The sequence below is a fragment of the Ochlerotatus camptorhynchus genome, unplaced genomic scaffold (genome assembly GCF_037179485.1).
Source record: "Ochlerotatus camptorhynchus isolate MF236.1 unplaced genomic scaffold, CSIRO-AGI_Acam_v1.1 ptg000017l, whole genome shotgun sequence".
Taxonomy (NCBI): domain Eukaryota; kingdom Metazoa; phylum Arthropoda; class Insecta; order Diptera; family Culicidae; genus Ochlerotatus; species Ochlerotatus camptorhynchus.
The window spans coordinates 976111-1003273 of NW_027040509.1; the positions used below are offsets into that span (position 1 = coordinate 976111).

Sequence of the window (27163 nt, forward strand, 5' to 3'; positions counted from 1 at the left end):
TTTTAGTTAAATAATAATATTATTATTTGGCATACAATTATTTGTAATGGTCATGAGGAGTAACCCGTACTTTAGGTAAACTGTGCGTGAGTACCACGATGTTAGGCTTTGATTCTCACTTCAGCCAGGTGAATTTTAGCATGAAATAAAATTGCCTACTGGTCTACCGAGTGTTGTGAGTTGAATGATGTCAAGAATGAAATTGGAAGTCTGATCAATCTCAGAGTAATATTAGAATTCTATAGAACTAATAAAATCTGTAAGACATATTCTGGTACTGCATCAAATATTAAGGACTAAATCGACTATTAGTTTAAAAAAATCATCCCATCAAAGTTGCATGACTCTCTGCTGCTTCAGAACCTTAAAAATATTTTCTGCAGTATTTTACCAAAAATTTAAATCAATTTTGAAATGCTGCGTAATGGATATTTAAACTTTTTGGGAACACTGTGCCAATACTTTTCTTAACTTTTGCATGATTTTAGCAATTCTAACAAGTTGGCTGTATATACATTTATAAACATGGATTTCATAAACATTCTGGTAGACTTTGAATAAATTCCCGATGATCAACCTGACCGATTTTTACGGGAGATTGACACATCACTTTGATTTCAATAGCATCATGTTAAAAACAGGATTTTTTGGAGCATTCCCGATTTTATATTTAGACTCCAGATTTTTCAGAAAATGACCTGGTTCCGCTTTTTGATAGATCGAAATTCTATCCGCCAGACTATAAATATGGCGACTATAGTTAGCTTGCGCCTGAATCAGCACACTTAATGCTCCAGTTATAAGCCAAGAAACAGAAAGTGATTTCTATACACTTCGCACTACGTAAAACTCATATCAGCTCCACATAGATAAGCCACAATTATATCTAAAAATTATTGTCATGTTAGGAAATAAACGTGAAGACATAAATCAATTGATTATTGAATTATGATTTGAACTCCAATTCAAACTAGCAATTGCTGTTCAATTGAGCAGTGCAGAAACTGAGACCAATAAAAATAAAAATATCCATTAAGGCATCGTATATCTATGGATAATATCAAAAACGAGATTATACTGTGTAACAAAGGTTATTGCCCGGTGGATCAATATGGTTTTTATGTAAAGAATACCACTCATTGTTGCAGGGCACAGCCATTAGATAAAGGACTGGTACGAAACCTGGTTGTATTCAATTTACCATTGTATGAAGGGCCAAAAATGAAGGATGGACCCGTAAGCAGAGTCACTTTCGTGTGATCCACGGGAGCAAGAAGAATCTCCTTCTAATGATAAAAAAAATGCTCCAACCCGATACAGAACAATGTCCCAATGAGTGGGGAGAAGAGCCCACCTTCAATTCACGAAATGTTAACAACAGGAAGTTGGCAATTCCACTCTCCCCATCCAAAACGTTTCAATCAGGGGCCCTGATGGTCCCATCCTGACCCAATGAATATATATGCTGTGAAGAATATAAGAATATAATACTACCAAGGATTTTCTGCTCTGTAAGCCAAAATGATCCCACCATGGTAATCGAGTATTTCAAAACCACAACACTAGACAAAATATGATTATGTTTTCACTTGGTATGTAATGAACAACAGAGATATGTGATAATTCATATAGTTTCATAAAACTGGAAGAAGAACATGGCCTGCTCTCAATTGAATTCCCTTGAAGCACTTCCACAGTTATCAACCGAGAGCTTTATATGCCAACCATGGCATGAATTTGTATATTGTGTGGCAAGCACATTTATAGTCTATGCTCAGGGAAATCGAAAAAAACTTTCAACCGACCCACAACCATTGATTCTAACTAACTTATAATTGAAGACATTTGTGATTTGAATATTAAGAAAATCCCAACTGTTTAAATAAATTCGCTTCATTCTACAACGCAATTTATATGACTCAGCTATGCCCCGCTTGAAGCTCATTTAGTTTAATTGCAAATAAATTATTCACCCGATGGATTCACCTGCCAAAAATAGAACAGCTAATCGATCTAATTACACTTTTACTGTCAGGGAGCAGTATAGTGAAATACAGACTCCGTTCAATCACCAAGCAACCGAACCCAACCCAACCCAACTGTTCTATTATTCAAACCATGAACCATCACGCTACCCTACATTACGCGTTCGGTTCCCCTTTTGGTTCGGCTGCATGGCTATTTAGTCCCGAAGTAGAAGAAGCGCTGTTACTATTTAGGTAGTAGCTACGACCATCCATTCAGAGAATAATAAATAGCGCGAAATAATTGCGCACTGCGGATCGATTTCTTAGCACACCAACCAGGACTGGCGCGCGAATGTATATAGTTAATTTCATCAGCAGATGTCTGCTGATGTGGTTGGCGCTCGGGAATGTTTCTAGCAGATTCGCGCGGAATTAAATTTTGGTTACTATAGCTCGATGAAGTGGTCGATGACCCGGGTGCATAAATTTCGCCGAATGGCCCTCAAGGGAGAGCTTTCCGGCTGTCATGAACCTTCCTTTCGCTCTTGGTTGGTTGTGGAATTGTTTCGACACAATATCCACCGGTTGGCTTCGGTTGGACTTTATGGGTTTACGATTGCTTTTAGCTAAATTGCCTTGTAAAAAGCTCTGGAAGGACAGTTTGAGGTTAGCTGATTGTAATTCCAGTTCAGTTGTTTCAATATCGCCTTGTTGCAGCTTGATTCCGTCCTTCGGCTGTGTTTGAGACGTTGGCACAGCTAGATAAATAACTCACTTCTGTCTATTTTACAATGTTACTGGCTCTCATGTTTCATCAACCTCGGACGATCAAGCGATCACATTTCATTTATATGGCCCAACCAATAAACAGTTCATCGAAGCGAATGCACCCGGTGACCCCAAACCCTCATCGGATATTCGTCTTTTCGGAATTTATAATGTTTATGTAACATATAAAACCCACAGTTTACCTGTGTCCTGTGGCTACTGGGTGACTGAAGCAATAAAACGATTCTCCAAAAACGGTCCACCGATGGTGCACCAATACGAAGTGCTAAAACAGGTCAACCGACAGCGTTGTGAGGGTCTCTTCCGTTTTATGGCTTTATGATCCTGTTGATTGTTTTACGACTGACGACGGGTGTATGGTAACGACTTTTCCCTCTTGGTGGCACCACGCTGTTTTTCCCCCTTCGCAGTTGAAGATGATCGTCCCGAAAACCAGAACAAATCGCTTGACCAGTGTGAATGTGTCATTCGCTTTTCAATAAAGGAAAACAAATTTCAAGCATCTTGTTCCCTAATTTCCCTGTTGCTATTCGCTCCTGGCTTCTGCTCTTGCCTGGATGCTGCTGTGAGGACATATCAAAACATAATCTAACTTTGATTAACTACAAGCAGATTTGTGCTCTCCCGGTCCAAGGTCCTGGTTTTCCTTTATTTTCGACAACAAGACAAGAAGACCTGAAACGTGTGACACACGAGATTGACACTTGAAAAGAAGTGTTAATGAAACTTGTTCCCTGGCCATTGTCCACCGAAAATCCCTTCAATCTCCAGTGAACATCAACAACGGAGAGCCCGTTCGTCTTAATGAAATTATTCCCAAAGTCACCCGTATGTTGCTTCATTAACACCTTTGATACAGTTTCCCTCTTTTCGGGGTAAAACCTGTTTTGCTCCTAAATCCTTTCCTATTGACAATTGCTAAATTTCGGTTCTCTTTCGTTTTTTCTTTTTCTTTGCAGATTCCTTTGTCAACAGTCAGGAGTGGACGATCTCACGGTCGGTGCCGGACATTCGACTCGGCATCGTGGGGAGTCTCAGTTCCGGCAAATCGGCGCTGGTTCACCGATACCTGACGGGATCGTACATGCAGGAGGAATCGCCCGAAGGCGGCCGGTTCAAGAAGGAAATCCAGATCGATAACCAGAGTTACCTGCTGCTGATACGGGACGAGGGTGGACCGCCGGAGATGCAGGTTTGTGTTGCAGTTTATTCTTTGGTTATAGTTTGTATGGCGGATTACAAGTGCCATGTTTAAAGGAATTGCGATCTGAATTTAAAGCTATAATTTAGGTAGTGATAAACGTCGCTGGAACTATTCTACAGCCGCAGACAGTATGTGAGCAAGTCAAACGCGTACTCTTTTGCCTATGAATTTGAGGACATACCACAAATCCCCTCATCCAACAATGTATGAGTTAGGTAAAGGAGTGATTAGTATTGTATTGTCACATTAATGGCTAGAATGTTGCTAGAATTTAAGTTATTGCGGGATTATGTTTGTCGAAAATTCACAAATTATTCAATATTGCCCATTTTTAGATTGGGTCAAATCTGGTCAACTGAAATATCATCCATTCTTCGTCGTGATGTTAGTACTATTCAAATTTTAAAATCAAAATATGACAATAAAAGGCAGGGATACCGCAGGTCACACAAACAGTAATGCTGTGCGCTATTCGATTTTTCAAGAAAGAGAGCACGTACAATATTTGAGAGGCGTGCGATGTGAGTAAGAGATTAAAAATAAAGTACTAGGGTTGTTTTACTTTAAATTTAGGAGCTCGCGGACTCGATTGGGTCGTTGAGCTCCCGAATTTGATGCAAAACAGATCCGATTGACATAGCTTACTCAGATAAAGTCTTTATCGATCACTCCCACTCACTTTGAACCACATTTGTTTGTTTAAAGATTTCTAGATTTGATTTTAAAATAAAAATACGAACAGTAGTGAAGTTATCGGAAAACAACCTTAAATATGTCCAGTGCAGTTCGTCATTAGGGTAATTCCGGGGTAGTCATAATGGATAACTTTCTAGAGAACAAATCTCGGACAGTGTTGCGACATCGCCCATGCAATTAGAATTCCTTATTTGTACTACATGAAACGTAAAGTTCCAGGTTCATTGTTGTATGTTTTGTGAAAACTCATATGACTTAAATTCTCTTCTCAGCATTTCCTTGAAGCTATCGTCGGAAATACATTGGAATGCTCCTCCATGTTTGCTTGAAATTTTGCTCGAAATTTCCTTGAAATTTCTGCTCAGAATTCCCTCAGAATGCTCCTCAGAAATCCCTTCGAGCTCTTTTTCGATTTCCTAGATCATTCCTAACAAGTTTATAGGAATGCTCCTAAAAAATAATTAAACACTCCACAGAATTCATTTGTCAGTATTTTTAGAATTAGAGATTTGGAAATACCCACTTTCACACCTTTTTTGAACCCGATGCACCGTCTTGGATTCCAAAATGGTGTCGGACATCAATTTTCGGCATCTACCGGTCGTCCCTATTCCGAAAATACCCATATTGTAGAATATTTGGCACTTATTTTGGATCACTGACCGCCATATTAGATTCCGATATGGCGTCAGACATCTATTTTTGGCATCTACTCGTCGTCCCCGTTCCAAACATACCCATATTGTAGGGTATTCAGGGCTGGTAGCAAGTCACTTTTTAGTGACTTGGTCACTTTTTTCAAGCCAGTCACTAAAAAGTCTCTTTTTTAAGGCTATGTCACTTGTTAGTGTTATCAGTCACTATTTTCAACTTTTTTAGCGTGAATTTATTTCAAGATTGATCATTCTTTGCTTTGTGACGTTTAATCGTCTTTCTATATCTATAGGCTGTCTACTCATCTTTCTAAATAAAATTATCTGAGTTTTCCAGGCATATGCTTTTTATAGATCAAAACAATAGCAATTTACCCAAACGTTTTTAAGACATGGCAATCAGTTTTAATGAAACAGCTTTTCAATCAAATCCATTGAATGTTGAAGTTTAACACTTACTTAATTTCTCTCTTTATAAAGTTAAAAAAAAACATACTTAATTTGAGTAAGTCCAAGATCTAAAATTATTCAATATCTTGAAGTTTCGCATTCCATGTGCAAGTTCAAGGTTTTCAAAGTGCCAGAATCAAGAAAAAAATAAATGATTTATTTCAAGTCCGTAATTAATTTTATGAAAGATTAGAGATCTTCAATTAACTTCACAACAATGATAGGAACTTTGGAGAAGTTCTGAGTAATAAAAAGAAATGCTGAGAGTTTCAGTGAAGCTCTATAAACAAACTGCGGGAATTTAGGGAAGTTAATACGCTGAAAATATGAGAAACTACTGGAAACTTTAAGAATCTCAAAGCGGTTCTTTTAGCATCCGAAAATTTCCAGGAACTTTTATGAAGTTCCTAGAATTTCAGAGAACTTCACAGGTATCAAGCGAACTTGAGAAATATAGAAAACATGAGGGATATTGCGCAATTTTTAAAGAAGTTCTAAGTATCTCAGAAAAGCTAGATCTAGAGATCTTTGGGGAATTTCAGATCTTAAGAGCAGTTTCCGTAGGTTTAGTCCAGACTTTTGGAGCAGTTTAAAGATCTATATTCGTAAATTTAGAAATTGATGTGCTGAAAAAAAGTCGAAAACCATTCAGATGTTCCGATTCAGGGATGTACAGAGGCCTTCAAAGAAATTATGAAAGCTTCAGACATATTTCAGGAACTTCACAGAAGCCCAGAGATTTTGAGGGAAATTTAAAGGTGTTTACGAGAATTCCATTTATTTCCGAGCAGAACTGAGAGATCCTCGATAGAATTTAGAGTTTTAGCGAAGCTTTGGGAACATCAAGACAGATTAGAGAATCAAAGGGCAGATCAAATAATTTCAAGGAATTGTAGAAACCTTAAAGAAGTTTCGAGAAACTCAGAGAGTCCCCGGAAACTTCAGCAAAGCTCCGGAAGAATTTCTGGAACGTGATAAAAATTATATGAACATCCGGGAAACGTAAGAGTATTTTAAGGGTGTTATATCAGGGAGAGAACATCAACGAAGTTCCATTAACTAAAAAAATGTGAGAACTTTTAGCAAGCTTCAAAGAAATCCAGAGAACTTGTAATACATTTAGATATTTTTTAGATAGTTTCATGATATTCAGCGAAGTTCCGAGTACTTCGAGGATGATCAGATAGCTTCAGAATAATCCCAATAACTTAAGCAAATTTGAAGGATTATCAAACAAATTTAGAGAGCTTTAGGTAAGCATAGATAAGTTCAGGGAAAATTAGTGAGCGTTTATAATTATTAGAATACGCAAGGAAAATTGTTGAAACTTCAAGAAAAATCATTTAATTTCAGTAAAGTTGCGGGTTCTTAAAAAATACTGATAAATTCAGGGCAGTCTAGAGAACTTTTAAGAAATTCAATAATCGTTTAGGTAGTTTTAATACCACCAGGAAAGTCTAGACTATTGAAAAATTTTCAAATTAGTGCCAATAAATTTCGGGAAGTTTCATGATCTTCAGAAACATTTCGAGAACTTCATAGAAATCTATGGAGTTTAAGAGGAGATCTGTGAACTTCAGGAATTTGTAAGAACATTAGCAGAATGCGGGAGCATTTGAAAGAAATTTAGTAACCTTCGAAAATTGGAAGAGTTTCAGGTAGAGGTCAGCTCCATTAGTTTAAGAAAATTAGTGAAAATTTAAGGCAGTTCCCAGATTTTCAGATAACTTCAGATACGTTAAAAATTTAACTAAGGTCTTTCCATGAGTTTAGAAGTTCAGTGAATCTTAAACATTTTTAGGATGGTTCAATTAAATTCAGCGCAGTACAACAACCTTCAGGAAAACTGCAAAAACCTTAGAGAAGTTTTGAGACTTTCAGAAAAAAAAACAGAGAACATAAGAGCAGTTCTGTTAACATTAGAGAAGTCACATACATTTTAAAGAAGTTTAAAGAACTTTAGCGAATTGTTAAACCTTTAGAAGAGATCTATGATCGTTAAAAAATTGAGAAACTTTAGGAAGTCCTATAAAGATCACGGAAGTTTATGAATTTAATGAGAAGTATTGTGAGCATCAGGCTTGTTTCTCAACAAAAAAGAACTTGAAAAGCAGTTTCATTAACTTCAGGACAAATTTGGGAACATTCAAGTATTTTTGAAAACCTCAGAATAGTCCATTCTGATTTCCACATTTCAATGAAGCTTCGAATTCAATTTTCTTTTAGTTTTCCTCGGAAATATCTTGAAATTCACCACAATAAGGAACCCTTTTGAAAGATTCTCCGAATATTCATTGAATTCATTTCAGATTTCTTTTTGAATCTCACTCCTTCCCTTGGAATTCTACTCACATTGAAAGTATCCTCACAAATTCTTTAAATTTCTTCTCATAATTTGTTTGGCAAACTCTCCTGAATTTATTTTCCGAATTCCTTTGAAGATGTTCTGGAGTTATTCTCAGATTTAATAGTAATCCTCCTTTTAGTATTTTCAAAAAGATTCCAAGGACTTATGTCCCGGATTCGTTTTCTTTCACAAACTTTATGGAATTATCCTCAGATGACCCTTTGAATTTTCCTCTGAAGAAGTTGCTCCTCAGAAATAACTAAGAGTTTTCATTAAAATTTGCTTTCAATTCAATTCAGGGTTTTATGAAATTCTACTCAAAACTATCAGGCTTCACGAGAAATCTTAAATTCATCAGAACTACTTTGAAAGCAGATTGCATTTGATGTTTTTCTGAAAGATTTTTTTCCCAGAACTTCCTTGAATTGAGGTCCTAAGAAATTTTAATAAAATTCCACGAGCTTTTAAAACTGTGCATGGAACTTGACTCCAGATTCTTGAAAATTTCTTGAAGTATTATCGCTTTTAAGTCCAGAACTAGTTCAAATTTAAAATTTCTAGGAAATATGCATGTTCAAAAACAAAAAAAAAACTTTATATCAAGTCTCGGTTTTTTTTTTAGTTTATTAGTTACTGAAGATTAATCCACTCTATCTATAATGTTCAAAGTGTGAATGAAAATAACGAAAAAAAATGCTTGTATGTTAAAATTAATTCTTTAAAATATCCTTAGTAATAAAATTATTAAATTCTCTGAGCCTTCCAGGTATTTTAAGGAAACATAAAGTTTCCTGAAGATTCCCGGTTTTCCAGGTTTTTGCAGTTATTGGACACCCTGACTAATACCGGTAAAAATTTTTTGTTAAAAATCAGCGTGTAAAGTCCGACAAAGAAGAGTTGCGAACAGACCAGAACTGTCCAATTGGTGCTGATGGAATCACTAATATTTTTTATTTTTTTCATCTCCGTGATTTATTCAGGTTCGTTATCTTCGATTTTTTTCCAGACCAAATTACAAAATTTCTAAGTTTTTCTTTTGCCTTGTGATCTCGAAATAATAAAAGAAAATTTAATCGCTAATTTTCTGAGGTTTCGATAAAAAAAATCTACCTGGCTTCTTTACTTCGTGATTTCAAGTCTTAGATATTTCAAAAAATGGTCTAGGAAAAGTTGCTAATTTAAATTTTTCAAGGACTGTGAACTTACATTCCTTATATTCAAAAAATGAAAATTATTCCGGGCCGCACAAGTTTCTTAACTTGTTTGTCTTAGAGATCCCGGAGTCTTTCATTTTTTTTTCGATTTCCAGATGTTAAGTCCAAGTCGCATGCAAACTATTTTACACAGCAAATAAATCTGACTCATATGTAAGTCCCGTTCACTAAAATTCGCATTTGAGTAAATTTTTATTGAAATATGAGCAAATATCACTGATATTTGAATACCGTTTATTCATATATGAGTGACATCTTACGTGACTTACGTTTTTGCGAATTTAAGTGAACTTGACTCAAATATGAGTAAGATTAATTTGCTGTGTGTATTCACGATCTTTCCATCTTGGATAATTTTCCTCGTTCAAGAATAATAAGATTTTTTCTTGGACCGCTATCTAGAAAAGTTGTGTAGCTCCTAGAGCTATACAAATCTGAGTTGTTTCAAAAGTTTCTATATCCGAGGTCTTTAAAATGTATTGTCTAAAAATTGTCAACATTTGCCTTGTTATTATTATTTGATTACCTAATAAGGCATAAGGATGATGCAAATAATATTTTCATTTTATGTCCGACATCACTCAAATAGGACGAGTAAGTAACTCATTTAATGATAAATTCATAAATCAATAATTAAAAAAAATGTGTACTTTAAGGATAAAGCGTAGAGTGGAAAATAATTTTAAAAAGAGCTAAATTTTCAAATTTTGCGTGACATAAAACAAAAATCAAATTAGCATTAGTCATAATCATGGTGACCAGCAAATCCCAATTTGTAATTTCCAGAGTTATTTTCAGAGTTTCTCTAAAATTAATTTGAGATTCTCTCTGAGAAACCGTTGAAAATGTCTATACAGCATTTCAGAAAAAAACTCCTTACATTCTATTTAGAATTAGTCTGAATATTCCTTATATTTTACATGCAATTATCTTCAGAATTGTCACACAATTTTACTCATAACTATCTTGGAGCTTTCCACTAAATTCTTCTGAAAATTCGATTGGAATTCTCCTCAGAATACCCTTGAAATTCTTCTCGAGATGCTCTTGGAATTAAACTCGGAATTCTCATAAAACTCATATCAGAATTCCTTTGGAATTGTTCTCTCCAAATTCGACTCCCTTGGTTTTTATTATGAGATCCATGAAACTCTCTTCGAAATTCGCTTGATATTATCTTTAAATTTTCTAATAATTTCCTTTCCATTGCCATCACAATTCTTCTAAGAACTTATTTTGAATATTCATTTGAAATGGACCTGGAATCCGCTTCACAATCGTCATGAATTTTCCAAAAGAGCTACCTAAATATTCTACTCTGAACGTCTGAAGTCCCAACACAAATTACTTGGAGTTCTAGTAAAATCTCTCTTAGAGTCCTTAAAAAAGATCTACTGGTATTTTTCTCTGAAAAACATTGTTGTTATCTGCAGAATTCATCATAAAATCTTTTCAAAATCTCATAAAATTTAGTTCATTAAAGTGACTGTATACTCAAAATATTTTCCACTCCAGGGGCCTTGCAATTGTTAAAAGGTTCAGAATCTTGTTTTTGTCATTGAAATTCACGGACTTTTCCCGATTTTTTCCCGGTGATTTCGAATTCGCGGCTTTTTCCCGGTTTTCCTGAATTTCTGGTTCACTGTATAATAAATAAATAATAATTTTTCGAGGAAAACTTATGGGATTGGTAAACCATTATTTGTTTTATTTTAAAGGAGCATGAAAAATGTTCAGGATGCGTTGTGATTGTGTGTTTATAAAATTTCTCGAAGTGGGTCGCAGTCAACGAAATATTGTAACCATTTTTTTTCGATCAATAAATGACACTATTAGTCACTTTTTTGTTGCTTTAAAGGCACTATTTGGTCACTATTTTCATTATTTTAGTCACTAAAGTCACTAATATTATGTTACATATCCACTGCCAGCCCTGCAGTTGGACATTTGTGTATTTTTCAATAGTGACCTGTGTGTGTGAGTGTTCATTTTAGCAGATTGGTAGATACATTTCCAATCGTTTGGCTTTTTTAGAATTAAAATCCATCTGCTATTGACAGAGTTATATATGGTCAAAACCTGACCTCTTTTCGTAATGCGGTCGATTTTGGTTTTTTTGAAATTGCACCTCCAATATGTTGCCGAAAGACGTAATCCCACGTCAAAAAATAACCGGGAAAATTTACTGGTATCATGCAAGTTTGAAAAATACTTACATACAATTATATTTCGGATAAAAGACTCATTTGAACTAGTAACCCCTTCGACCTACTGGCATTCGATATAGTAGCGTTCGACCTAACGGCGTTCAGCTTGTATTTAAAATAACCTATACTTGTGAGTCTAGTTTAGATTACTTTCTTAGTCCAACATTGTTGTGATCGTATTCGGTATAGCAAAATACGCTGGGATGCGGGGGTCTAAAATTTGTCAAAAATACGCTACGTTATTTATGGATGGTGCCTCCTAAGTTTAGTGCTAAGCACTAGTACGATAACTCCAGAGGTCATATGCGGCAGTTCTTGCAGTTGTCACAATTTCATAGTTGGTGAATAATTTTCAAAGTACAGTTAGTTCTAATCTAGAACTCTAGTGCATCTTTACGTGAGCATCAAAGTAGAAAAAGGGTAATATTTACAGCACACGGAAAGATGAAGATTCGGTTTATTCTAGCATCGGACTACCGTTCTGCAACCGGACGGTTCACAACCTATCATTTCAAGCATAAGCTTTTATCCATCTCACCCAACCCCCGCGGGTCAACGGTTTCGAATTTCCACACCCGCCATTAGAGCATCGCAAACACAATCCAACTTCCCATCCCCGTGTCGGAGTGCATTATCATTGCGACAGTTTCCCATAGCTAATTTTGTTTACCAAGTGCAAACAGCTTTGCCCACCTCCTCCGGTTCTACTCCATTATCGTGCTGCAGTTGTAGGTACTACCTACATCGATCGGTGGCTCCTTCAACTTTCACCTTCCTTCGATTATATTCGTTCGAGCGAAACCGAACCGAAACGGAAGAAAAGTGACAACCTTTTCCTAAATGCTGTTTGTGTGCCCGACCCGTACTTCCGCGCCTCGTGGATGAATTGTAGGTAAGCAATGACACTTGTTTACTCTCCCACGGCGTGTCGTCACAAGCGAAGAGTTCGAGGCAAATGAAACATTGAAAATTGAACTGAGAGTTTAGTGACCTAGTTTCTTTTGTCTGTTGTAAGGAGATGACCCTCGCGGGGGTTTTCAAAGTTTAATTAAAATTTTACTATGAATTATTCAGGTGCTACCGACTGCATGGACCGATATGGTTGGTAGCTCGAGGACGAAACCTGTTCTGCGGTGGATGTTGAACTTATCATAAGTAGGGGGCTCTGCAGTGGGTTTACCTATGAGGGAGATTATGTAAGATTTCCAGGAGCAGATCAAACAACAAATAGCCAGTTGCGCAGTATAAGTAGCTGGTTTTGATTGTCTTGAAAACGATTTCGTACTGCACATAGTAAATAGACACAAGCACGGCGGGAGGCTGGCGCCTGTGAGTCCACAGGCAGGCACAGATCTCTACCATTTACGGTAGCACTCACCTTTGAAGTTAATTGATGTGGCCCGAGAACGGAGCCTCGGTATGTGTATGTGGGTGGTTGGTTGGTAATCGAAACTGGAGCACAGCAAAAAGCGTTGGATTTTACAACCGGGACAATAAATATCAACAGCCACTTGACGCTGCTGGCTGGTGTTCACTTGCTGGAAAATGAGAGTTTTGGAATTTAAAGCACCTTTGTTTGTAAATATTATTTGTAAATATTCATTATAACCTTGTTCTGAAGACAAGTGTCTTCAAATGAAGTTTGAGTCATCTCCCGAGTCTTGAGACAAAAACATGTTGGTTTGTGATAGGTTTGCGCAGGATGGATCTGCATTCAGGTACTTCATATCCACATCAAATCCCTAATCAAAGTTTAGAACATCCAAAAGATTAACTCCTGACAGATAGGTATTGCCTATCATTTACCATTCCCTAAGCAAAATTATCGTAATGCATTGTGAACAACCAGTTAAGTTAAAAATAAAACAAATTATTCACCAGCAGCTGTTTTTTTTTTTGCGGAATTCGGATTTTCAAACATATCGGCTAAAACATCAAACAATGCGCCAAAGAATGCATAATGACCTTCCTACCCTTCGGTGTACTCACCCAAGAAGCCGTTTGTCACCCCGCGATGCAGACCAGTTTTGCTTATTGTTATTCCGCTTCGATATCACAACAATAAAAAGTCATTAAAATCAGCGAAAATAATAAGTGAAATAGCAACCTAATTGCACTGTAGCAGTTATTTACCTAAAGAAAAAAGAATGTAACAATAAAACCATTCGAATCCAATCGATGATCAGCGCGAACGAATGAATGAATATGGCTCGCATGTGCGACAGATTTGCAACCTTTGCATCTGCAGCTGATTTGCATATTGCAGTTCACAGTTCACGGTACCGTACCATCCTCCTTCCGCTGGCTGTTGGTTGCTCAAAGGGGATGATGGTGCAGTCCCGTCCGCGATCGATCCGTGGAAAATTTCTATTTGCATATACAGAGAATATGCAGACTAGAAAGGACGTCGACTAGTTGACGTGATTGTGAAAAATGATGCGTTAATTGATTTGGCCTCGGATGCACCACCGCTGTTCATCGGCGCCTTAATGACTTGTGCAGATTTGGACGCGTATGCAAATTACTTCGTGCGATCTAATTCGGAGGGGGATGGGGAAGTATGTTGGTTCCAGTTGATTTGCTGTCACGTAAATTAACTGAAAGTGCAATGTTAACATCCGGCAGATTTGGCGCGACCCTCATTGCTAAAACTTTAACTGTCGCTTCTGAATTCGCATTGTATTTTTTACGATTTATTGATCACGTCGTATCTATATCGAAGAAGGGGTTTTCGAGCTATAAATATCCGATTTAAATGCAAATCAGCTTTGTTACAATTGAACCGTTTTTGTTCACTTTGCTTGTGCGCAGCAAATTCGGTGTGCCTATCTAAGCGGCACTTTGGAACGGTGGTTATTTATCACTCTATTACGTGTTCTAGTATCTTTTCGCACAAGCGTTCGATCTTAACAATATACAGTTTTCTAAGCTCTACGATGAAGGTCCGTTACAAATGCTATATGCTAATGTAATAAACTTTATAAATGCTTATAACAAATAAATAAAAAGATTAAAAATAACAGGGCAGTGGTGCAGATCTAAATTGACCGACTCCGACTCCTCTGATTGGAACATCACAGACTCCAACTCCGAGTTTAACAAAATACATGGATATTTACTACAATGAATTTCGGTTGTTTAAGAATTTAAGAAAATATCAGGAAAGTATGTTAAATATCCAAATCTATGGAAATTACATTTAAGCAAAGCAATTTTCATGGGAAATTAACTGGAAATGTATTGATTGATGTTGTAGGTATTTCAGATATTTTCAAAGAGATGCACTGAAGAGTTGACTGATTTACAGTATACTTCTTACTAATGTTTCTGAAATTATTAGGCTAAATTTTGTAAACAGATTCGAAAAGATTCACGTTTGCTAATACTACAAGGTATGGAAATACGGAGGTTAAATACTCCAGTGAATTATTTAGCGTATTTTGAATAAAGACATTTGAGCAATTCCACGCCAAATGACGAATCGTTAAAACTCGACCATCATCGATTTGCATGAAACTTTGCGTAATTGTTTGTTATGGGCAATCATTCATATTTTTGCTGAAATACGGGCATTTTGGTTCATGTATTTTTTTACAAAATGATGCCTTTGAAATTTGCCAATAAATCGTAGCACCAAAACGTCACTTCTGATCGAAATGACGTCTGAGAAAAAGTTGTAGAGAAAATCCATTTGTTTCTGGGAAAAATACACCCAGAAATTTTGTATCAGTAAAACTTTGGGAAAAAATTATCTTCTCAAATATCTCAAAATGTCCTTGTTAAATTTTTATATGTTTGTGAAAAATTGATTTTTTTCAAAATTCTCTAAACAATTATTTTAAGTGCAAAAATTCTAAAATGTTATCGAAGTACAAGATTCGTGATCTTTGTTTTAATCTGAGATCTTGAAAATTACGAAATTCAAGACAGTGTAAATCTGACCTAGCACAGAATTCTTGAAAATTGTCACACGTGATCTTCAAAAAAAATATCTTAGTCCAAGATAGATCTCATTTAATTTTCTAAAATTCCAATCTCAAGAATTTCAAATTTCCCGAAGACTTAAAAGCAAATCCAAAGGACTTCTAGAGCAAGTTATGAAAACATCTAGAGCACATTTTGATGGTTTCTAAAGAAAGTATGAAACGAATTTCAGTCTATATCTAGAGCAACTCTAGAGAATCGACCGAGTAGACTGCGCTTGAAAGCTGACGTGTTTTTCTTTTGCTGCGTATTTTTGGTAAGCGAAAAAAACACATTTTGGCTTTAAATTTGTTAATTTGTGTGCTGAAATTTAGTTTCAAGTGTTCATAAAATTATCATTTAGTGATAGGGTGGGTGAGCCAGTAGTGGAGGTACTAAGCCATTTCATCAATTAAACAATAAATCACAATTGTTGTACGTCAATCTATAGCTTTCAAACTCTATTTTGATAGAAAAATATTACACTGTAATAAAATTGCTTACAATTTTAGAAAACTCATCCTCCATTAATAGGAACACTGTTCTAGTAGTTGTGGTAGTTGCTAACTTTGGTTCCTTTAATAGTGGAATGCGTTGGTTTCTTATGGGTTCCACTATTATAGGAACACTATCGCAACTATAGGTGCGAAGGAGTGAAAATCTTAAGGAAAATTAATGATTTTCCGTAATTTTTGGGCTAATTTTAAGTTTGAATCAAATTTTAATCTTATCCGGCTCCTCCTCACTATTCCGGCACAACTTCCATACCGCAACTATAGGTACACCACTATTACTGGAACACCTACCCTATATCGTGTTTTGCCTGTGTTTGCCGTGAGTGGATCGGTTGAACTTGAATCTAACCTCCAAAATATACAACGCAGATTCAGTTCCATTGTTCGGTGTCGATTTTCATTGCCTCCCGGGAGCCCGGTTCTCCGAGTTCGGATGCTACACTTTCGGCGTGTAGTTCTATTGAGAGATGGGTCCGGTTGCTGAATAAGTCCGGGAACGTGTTGATAATGTGTCCGTCGCGAGTTTTGGTGGTGATTCGGTGGCCGACGTTGCCGTGAATCAGCAAGTTTTCCGCTTGCAAAAGTGCTCGGCTCCTGGTTTCTCGCCGGTTTCGGAGATTGCGAACAATATGAAAGATGCCTCGCTGGATACGCCCAAGACTGGACGGGTGGCATTTGGTGGCCGCGAACTGTTCCTGTTCCTACACGCGAACCTCCTCCGAGATGACCATGACAATGCCAGAAAATTTGTGTTCGTTAAAGAAAGTATTACGACAAAGTTGCATCACGAAATGAGATGCAAATCTTAGAGAAAATTAAAATTACGGAACCCATGGATTGGAGGATCAAATTAACATGGTGAGACCAGTCCAAATATATTTTACAATTTGAAAAATATAAACTAAATAATTGCCAGGTTTGAAAAGAATATTTTCGAACCTGGAAGCGTGTATTTAAGACCAATATCCATTTGATAACGGTGATGTATACATGCGGGGCTTCTTGTAAGTGACAGTAACCTCGGAATGGGCGTGACTTTTTAGACATTCTGAAATGGGTTGCTCAATCTGCAATAGAGCTATCACTTTCTAACTCCCGGACTAAAGCTGCCTACAATGACCATAAATGCGACATTGTAGAGAGAGTTCTTCCATAATAACACTGCCGGCCAGTGGGGGTTACAGGGAATACATACACACACACACATATCTAGAGCAACTCTAGAGATAGTACAAAGGACTTTTGGAGGAAGTTTAGAGGATTTTAGAGTGACTTTTAGAGCAAGTCCCAGAAGAGTTCAAAAGCATATCTAAAGGAAGTCTAGAGCAAATCCAGAGAACTTCTAAGGCCATTTCAGAAGAATTCTAGAACTAACCCAGAAGTCTTCTAAAACAAATCCAGAGGACTTCTTAAGCTCAGTGAAGAGGACTACTAAAAGGAAGTTTGTTATAGGCAATTAAACACTTGCTAGGTCATTCTTGAATTGTCCAGGGATGATATTAGACTGCTAGAGAAAGTTTCGAAGACTTACAAGCAAATCCAGAGGACTTGTAGAGCAAGTTGGGGATACTTCCAGAGTACATTTGAAGGGTTTCTGGAGGAAGTTTGGAACAGATCTAAAGTTCCAACTATCACTTTATAACATTCGGTTTATTAACCCACTGGGCCCAGTAGTGTTCGGCGTAATGCCCTTCAAAAAATTTGCAAGTATCTGATATTTTTAAAAACTTTTCAAGTTTTGTACTTCATACAAACCTTTTTACCTTAATTATGGAACATAATTTTACCACCTGTTGCGATCTTAGAACCTAATTTTTTTTTTTTAATTCTGATTTTATTTAACTGATTTGATTTTTCGGTCTGTTGCCTACGGTTGAAAATCTCAAAAATAAAGTAATCAAAAAAACCTTCTGTAACTTTTTTTCCGAAGCGGCAACGGTAGTGTAGTGGTAGTCGTTGTTGCCTCTCACCCCAAAAGACCTGGGTCGAATCCCAGTCGGCGCCGCCGGGATTTTCTGAGGCATAAAATCTCTGATCACGGGAAGTAAAGCCGTTGGCCCCGGTCCATGAGTTGATGGGTCGATAGGTAGGGTCCAGCTGTGGGAGCGGCCTTCCTGGTGTCGATAGAATTGGTACTCAGTACGGAAAACAAGATCGACGGAAAACAAAAAAAAAACTTTTTTTCCCAGTGACATCTTTTACTGAAATCATATCCCTTTTTGATTATTTTGCAGTTAATATGAAAACCGGGAAACATATGTTGGGCCTCAGGAAAAAAACAGAAAACTTAATTTCTTGAATCCAGTGGCCACCCTGCTTATAATTTGTTTAAAATATCGAATCCGCCATTTTTAAGTTTTTTGCGCTTAAATGTGAATGGTTTCCAATAAATCGGAGAAGGTCGAAATGCTCAATACTACTGGAAGTTTAGAGAACTTTTAAATGAACTTCGGAGAACATCTAGAGATAGTGCAGAATAGTTCTAAAGCAAGCTCACAGGACTTCTAGGACAAATCCAGAATAGTTCTGGAGAAACTTCAGAGGACTTTTAGAGCAAGTTTAGAGTACTTCAATGGCAAATCCAGAGGACTTCAAGTCTAGTTGAATTCCAGATGACTTACTGAGAAAGTTCTGAAGGCTCTAAGGCAAATCCAGAAGACTTCTAGAGCACATTTAGAGGATTTCTAGAGGAATATTTGAGAACATTTAGACGCATTTCAGGCGATATCTAGATAAAGTCCTGAGGACGTTTAGAGCACTTCAAGAGGACTCCTAGAGCAAGAGTTCTTAAACAAAACTATAAAAAGTGCAAAGGACTTCTATTTAGAGGATGTTCAGAGAACGATTTGAGGATTTTTTGAAAAATGACTTTTAGAACAACTCCAGAAGACTCCAGAAGAAGGATATGCTTTGATCAATAGGACTTCTAGAGCGAATTCAGAGGACTTCTGGAGAAAGTCTATAGTAAATCCAGAAGACTTCTACAGAATGTTCAGAGCACTTTTGGGACAAACCTAGAGAAGGTTCAGAAGACTCTTTAGAAAATCCAGAGGAATTGAATTCCACATGAATTAGGGGCCTCCCTCAGCTCAGTCACTAAAGGCGTAGCTACAAAGCAAGACCATGCTGGAGGTGGCTGGATTCAATTCCCGGTCCAGTCTAGGAAAGTTTCGGATTAGAAAATTTCTCGACTTCCCTGGGCATATAGTATGACTGTACTTGCCATACAATTCTATAAATGAAAAAAATGGTGCAGGCATCGCAAGCTCTCAATCAATAACTATGGAAGTGCATCTAGAACACTAAGTTAAGCGCACGGAATAAGCTTGAAATACGAAGAAAAAAACTCACTAGGCAAGTTCTGAAGGCTCTAAAGCAAATCCAGAAGACTTCTAGAGCACATTTAGAAGATCTGTAGAAGAAATTTAGAGATCATTTAGACGATATTGGAGCAAGTCTTGAGAGCTTCCTGAGCAATTTTAGTATACTTGTAGATCAAGCCCAGAAGAGTTCTAGAATAAGTCTAGAGAAAATACAAATACTTCAAGAGGAAGTTTATAGAAAGTTTGGGGGATGTTTAGAGTGACTTTCAGATCACAACCTGATGACTTCAAAATGATTTTTTTTCCTTTATTAGAGAGACTTTCAGCCGTGGGCTGGTTTGTCTCCGTTCAAAATCATATCCACAGGTCTTCTAGAGCCACTTCTGGATCCCCCAACTAATTAACTCTATAACTAGGGGGTCCCTTCTGGCTCCCCCCCCCCTCTGCCATTTCAAACTCATTCACTAGGAGGGGGGCTTCAGGAATCCTCAATATTTGTCAAGAGATGAACCAGCCTATGGCTGAAAGTCTCTTTAATAAAGATAACTTAACCTTCTATAGCCAGTTCACAGGAATTTTTGAGGAAGTCTAGAGCAAATCCAGAGCACTTCATAAGCAAGTCCAAAATTATTCTAGAGGAAGTCCTGAACACTCCGTAAGCTATCGAAGAAGACTATTGAAAGGAAGTTATTATTTATAGTCACTTTAACAGCTGTTATGTCATTCTTGACTTGTCCCAGCGATGATATTTGATTAGAGAGAGATATCCCATTTCTAAATGATGTTTAGAGGACGTTTATACGAACTTCGGAGTACATCTAGAGAAAGTCCAGAGGGCTTCCAAACCAAGTCCAGAAGACTTCAAAGGCAAAACGAAAGGCCTTATTGAGAAAGTATAGAGGACTTCAAGAACAAGTCTAGTATAATCTAACATGACTTCTAGGGAAAATTCAGAAGACTCAAAAGCAAATCCAGAGGCCTTCTAGAGCTAGTTAGCAAAGCTTCTAGAGCACATTTTGAGGAAGTTTGAAACGAATTTCAGTCGATATCTAGATCAACGCTATAGGACTTCTACAACAAGTCTAGAGTACTTTTTGAGGAAGTTTAGAGGATTTGTAGAGTGAATTTTAGAACGAGTCCAGAAGAGTTCAAAATCATATCTAAAAGAAGTCTAGAGCTCTTCTAATGTCATGAGAACTTCTAATGTCATTTCAGAAGAATTCTAGAACGAGCTCAGAAGTTTTCTAAAGCAAATCCAGAGGACTTCTAGAGAAAATCCAGAGGACTTCTTAAGCTAACGAAGAAGACTACTAAAAGGAAGTTTTTTTTATAGTCAATTTAACACTTCTAGGTCATTCTTGAATTGTCCAGGGATAAGATTAGACAACTAGAGACAGTTTAAAAGACCTACAAGCAAATCCAGAGGACTTGTACAGCAAGTTAGGGACACTTCTAGGGTACATTTGAAGGGTTTCTGGAGGAAGTTTGGAACAAATTTCAGTCGATATCTTGAGCAACTCTAGAGGACGTACAGAACAAGTCTAGAGATAGCACAAATGACTTTTAAAGGAAGTTTTGAGGATTTTTAGAGTGACTTTTAGAGGAAGTCTAGAAGAGTTTAAAAGCATATCCAGAGGACTTCTAAAGGAAGTCTAGAGCAAATCCAGAGAACTTCTAAGGCAAGCTCAGTAGAATTCTAGATCGAGCCCAGAAGTCTTCTAAAGCAAATCCAGAGGACTTCTTAAGGTTCTACAAAGGGTCATTATTTTGTTTACTTCTTCTTTTTGAAATATTCTTCGATCATCATTTTCTAAATGTATTGGTAAAATTCATTGGAAGTGCATGTCCCCACGCCAAAACTGCCCCTGTTTCATAAATATCAACTGGTATGGTGAGGAAAACTTAGCCATCTCTTTTCTTCCTTCATTTCAATACAACAGCAAATGTGATGTCACACTATCTAGTGGATAAGAATGTAGCAGACAAAACATTCGCACTGCCAGACTGCGCTGTATGCAAGTTTGTTTACACCCATGAGCGGGAAAGTGTATAACAGGCTACGTGCACTGCTGCCATCAACCCTGTTAGTGTTGAATTCAATCTTCTGTGACTTTTTTAATTGGACCGGTAAAATGTTTAAAATGGTCATTTATGTTTTATTTAATCAGTTTTTGATATTTATTCACCATTAAATACATCCACTCATCTATGTTAATAAGGCAGACTTGGCAATTAATTGTTTTAATAAACTTAAATTCATTGCTAGAGGCAATACATCTGGCACCGCTGTTTCAATGATACTTTCACGATTGCTAGCAAAGCAGTAAAGTAGAAATGGTTTTCTTTGTGATTAATTTTGTTCACCAAGAGTTTTGTGAAGCAGTTGTTTTGAGTTTCGTGTATTCGATTGCGTTTAATTGTGCTATACTTCGAAGAACACAAGTAAGTAAATACAGTGAATGTGTTTTACCCAGGAAATTTTCGTGTTTTACCCACGAAATACATGTTTTAAATTTTCGTATTCATAATATATGAATGTATGTGTAAACTAATGATGATGATTTTATGATATTTAAAGAAGAAGAAGAACACAAAATTACTTACCCTTTGTAGAACCTTAAGCTAGTGAAGAAGACTACTAAAAGGAAGATTTTTTTAGGTTAGTTAGGTCATTTTTACTTGACCAGGGATGAGATTTGACTGCTAGAGAAAGTTTAGAAGACCCACAAGCAAATCCAGAGGACTTGTAGGGCAAGTAAGGAAAACTTCTAGAGCACATTTCAAGGGGTTCTGGAGGATTTTTTTAAACGAATTTCAGACGGTATATGGAGAAAGTCTAGAGATAATACAAAGGAATTTTGAAGAAGGTATTTTAGAGTAATTTTAAAAGCAACTCCAGAAGAGTTCAAAAACACACAGGGCTTCTAGAGCAAGTTTAGATGACCACTAAAGTAAGTTAAGAGGACTTATAGAGGAAGGCTAGAGCAAGTCCAGACAGTCTTTCCAAGCAATTCCTATCTAGGGAAATTCCTCTAGAAAGGGCTTCTAGTGTAGATGATTTCTAGAGGGAGTTTAGAGAAACCTCTCAGGATTTTTAGACCACGTTCAGTTGACTTTTAAAACAAGTTCAAAAGATTTCAAAAGCATATCCAGAGAATTTTTCGTGTAAGAGTAAGTTCAGAGAACTTATAGAGGATATCTATTTAGAATAAATCAAGATAACTTCTAAAGCACTTTAAGTGGGTTAGTTTATTTCCTTTAAATTCTGTTATAATTGCTTATCTTTTGACAGATACGCGTATTTCGTCTACTACTTACTTGCAGACTTTATCAGTGCCAAGTACTCAACACCACTGAGTACTTGGCACTGATGAAGTCTGCAAGTAGTAGACAAAATACGCGTATCTGTCAGAAGATAAGCAATTATAACGGAATTTAAAGGAAATAAACCAACCCACTCAAAGCTCTGCATAAAGGGATTCCGTTAAGAGGTTCGACAAATTTAAACGATTCTAAAGCACGTTCAGAGAAATTCTAGAGCAATCCCAGAAAGCTTCTACAGCATGTTTAGAGTCAGTTGGTTTACTTTGTTTATCAAAAAGGTTTTCTGGTTTGCCTATGATAACAAGTTTAGAAAACTCTAGAGCAATTCCACGCCAACTGACGAATCGATTTAATGTTTCCCTTTCCAAATTGCATGATACTTCACATTTTTGCCGGAATTTGGCAAGCCTAATTTTCCAAAATGGCGCATTCGAAAATTTCAATAAATCTTAGCAGGAAATCGGCTCTTCCAATCCAAGTGACGTCTGAGACAAAGTTGTAGGAAACTGGATTTCCCTTCCAGAAAAACATGCGTCAAAATAAAAAAATAAAACTGTTAATTCTTTGCTTACAGAGTTAGGTTTTTAATAGGGTGTGCGTATTTTTGTTTTATTTAAAAAAAATTAAAAACTTGATAGGATCAAATCGTTTAAAGAAAATGTATTTTTGGTATTACGCATATTTTAAATATTTTGAAAACTCAGCAAGCACTACGCCCAAGTAACAATGCAAGTAACGAGGTTTTAAAGCATGCTATTAATCTAAATCATAGTCTACAGAACCCTCATAAAACCAAAATTGTTACTTGGGCGGTCAACCGATATGAACCCATTTCTAATCGATTGGAAGTTGTTGGCTAAGAAATAATGAAATGGTAGCAATAGATAGTTTTTATGTGGAAAACCTTTATCATCGTTCAAAGATGATTCACCCTAAACTTTTTCTAGAGTGCAGTTCCACGCTAAGTAGCGAAAAAATAAACAAATTTTAAATTTTACCTCTCAGAATTTCATGAAACTTTGCATAATTATTTGCTAGGGGAAATGCACAACACACATAGAAAAATTCTTGTAAATTTCGGTGCCCTGAAAGAAACGAAAAAATCAATTCAATCAAACGTTCTCTTTGTCGAGTTGCTTATGTTTCAGTTTGTTTATTAATTTTTGTTGATAAGGCTCAGTCGAATTAACATGTTTCAGTTTGAGAACACTTAATTTTACATGAAATGTTTGTTTACGTTCCATGAGTTACGTTCAGTATGGATTACGTCTCGTGTAAAAGTAGTTATTTCTAAGTGTGGAAGTTTGTGCTGGAGTGCGGCCATTTTCAGGGCTGTTACAACAAGCGCGGATTTCGCGAATTTCGCGGATCTCGCGATTTTCGCGGATTTGTCGCGGATTTGAACTTTCAGTCGCGTAAATCGCGGAAACATTAAATGATGTCGCGAAAATCGCGAAGAGACTGATGTGCTGTCACAAAAAATGTGGAATTCATTTGCTGTCATCATGTTTGTTCATTAGGCTCTCAATTTTTAACCGTTTCGAACCAAACACGCTGCAAATAATCGAGAAATGATCTCAATTCCATAAGTCACACCGGATTTACACGGAAATTTCCTGAGGTCTGTCGAATGTGAGACATTTTCCTTTTTTTACAATATGAACATAGTATTTTTCGTTGTCAAATCATAAACGAATCATATATTTGGGAGTAATTTTTGTATGTATACCGGATATTCTAGGTTCTCCAAACCGTCCTGGAGCTCAGGTGATTTGTTCTACTATATCAACCAAGACTCCAATAGTTTCTGTAGTATCGAAATATCTGTTTGGACATATTAATAAAGTGTCTATGTGGATTGTACCCGACCTATTGCTACGTATACATAATGATCTGAAATCATTCTGGAGATCAGATTATTTTTCTATTAGATCACCTAAGACTAATTCAATATCTGTAGTATCGAAATATGCCCAAACAAATTTGCAGTGTCTATGTCGATCATGCCAATCTATTTCCGTGTATGCCAAATGTTCTAGGATTTCCAAGTCGATAATTCGATAACACAGATATTATCCTAGTCTTTGTTTATTTAGTAAAACCAATCATCTGAATTGCTGGACGAATTGGAGAACCTAGATCATCTGGTATACGTGGACATAATTTAACATTATCTGTATAGACACCATGAAGCTGTTTGAACATATTTCGATACTACAGACTTTATCCCTCAGTGTTCACTCGGCTGTCGACAAAAGCAGGCCACTCTCGATGTGTGCTACGCGATCGTCTGTTTTCTCGACAGCAACCATTGTGTGGTCCTCCTCATTGTTCTTCATCAGCAGCTCTTTCGGTCGATGCGTCGTCGACTTTGGAAAGCAACCGTTTCGTGATGAGTGTGTGAGTGCTGACCACGTTTTGTGTCCATTGCTGCAATGGACGCGCTCTGACCCTCGTTGGCATACAACAATTTGCCATACAATGAAACTACTGGAAGCGGCTCCAGTTCTGATGGAGGAGGCTTTTTGGATAGCGGAAGATAAAGTGTTTATTGTGTTTAAGATGTATTGTATAGTGACCAAGAATCCTCGGCTCTGTTAAGTTAATTCGGTCGAGCCTTATCAAATAAATTAATAAACAAAAAAAAAAAAAGACTTTATCCCAGTCATGGTTGATCTTGTAGAATAAATCATCTGAACTCCAGAACAATTTGGAGAACTTAAAACATCTGCTATACATGACAATAGTTCATGCATGATCCACATAAACACTGTGCATCTGTCTGGAAATCTTTCGATACTAGAGACATTGTCCTAATCTCGGTTGATCTAGTAGATAAAATTATCTGCACTCCAGGACGATTTGAAGAACCTTGAACATCTGGATTACTCGGAAATAGATCATGCATGATCCACATAGACACTTTGAATCTGATTGGAAATCTTTCGATATTACAGACATTATTGCAGTCTTGGTTGATCTAGTAGAACAAATCGGACATCAGCACGGAGAACAAACTAAAGCAGACGCAATTATTTTTCCGGTCAAAATAACAATATTGTTCAATTGTTTTAGAGATAACCCGAAACTATAGTTGATTTGACTATATATAGAGGGCAACAACTATAGTCCATAGTTGGCTCCTCGGTTGGCTCAACTATATTTTTCAATAGATGAACAAACGTCAAACTTCAAAATACAACTATGCTTTAGTTGATTCAAGAAAACTTGTTAGGGAAGCAAAATTTTACAATGTTTATTAAACGAACTGCTCTTCATTATCGACATATTAAGGAAGTTTGTTTTGCTTCTTTATCGATCTCAAAAACACAACTGCAAAATCATAAAAAAGGTGAACAAGAACATTCAACTAAATTTGAACCGTGTTCATCTGCGTGAGAGCCAGCTATCTTATCGCCTGCTCTACGCATCACAAGTTAAAAGTATGTGGATTTATGATAATCACTTGAAACCAAATTATATAACTAAATTACATTTGACGGTTGTTATAATTGATCAAAGTTATAGTTGAATTGAGTATAAGATGAACAGTTGAATCTATAAGGTAGATATGATTGAGTTGACGGTCAAATTAATATTGGAATAACTATAGGTTTCTTTCAAACAACAATATTTTTCCATGTGAAAGTAACTATTAGGATTCTTAACTTAACGAATTTGTTCTCCGTGCTGGACGATTTGGAAAACCTATAATTTCGTGACCAACAAGTGTGACTTATGAAACTCTGGTAATTTCTCGATTATGTGCAGGATGTTTGGTTTGAATCGGTAAAAAGTGAGAAATCTAGAGCCAAAATAACTGCAATATTTAGGACAGAAAAATACGCCAGAGACGCAAAGGTAAATTTTCAAAAAAATTTGCATTTCAAATGAAAATGAATTATTTATTTTTTTAAATCTTGGCCAGTATTATTCAATAGAATCTCATAATGTTAGGGTATTTTATTATGTTCATTAATTACTATGAATTTATACTATACATAAATAACTGAAGATGATACAATTTTATTTTTTTTTTAAAGGTTACAAACGATACTCCTTTAGCTCAGTCGGTAAAGGCGCAGCTACAAAGCAAGTCCATGCTGGAGGCGACTGAGTTCGATTCCCGTCCGGTCTATTAATTTTTCGAGTTGGAAAATTTCTCTACTTTCTAGGGCATAGGATGGTACAGGCATAGGAAGCTCTCAATTAAAATGTGAAAGTACTTCAAAGTTGAGAGCAGGCAAAAATCTAATATGCTAAAAGCAATAAGCTTGAAATGCCATGCAGTAGTATGCAAATGCAATTTTTAGTCAATGAAAACAGTTTTTTTTGTCGCGGATTAGTATTTGAAGTCGCGGATTTCTTTCGAGAAATCGCGGATTTCGCGGATCATATTTAGAAAATCTTGTAACAGCCCTGCATTTTGAATACTCACGCCTTATTTTTCAAAATTACGTGTTCAAAAAAAAATTACGAGTTGCGTGAATTACGGGTTGAAGTTGTGACCG

General features: G+C 36.5%; 1 protein-coding gene across 2 annotated transcripts in view; it reads left to right on the top strand.

Annotated features, from left to right (window-relative positions):
* CenG1A (Centaurin-gamma-1A) overlaps positions 1-27163 on the top strand; it is a 462307-nt gene that overhangs the window by 408370 nt on the left and 26774 nt on the right. For both annotated transcript variants that reach the window (XM_065223458.1, XM_065223466.1), the window contains exon 2: positions 3716-3948. In XM_065223458.1, coding sequence (XP_065079530.1) covers positions 3841-3948 — 108 coding nt within the window. In that variant the 5' untranslated portion in view covers positions 3716-3840. The remainder of the gene's footprint in view (positions 1-3715; positions 3949-27163) is intronic.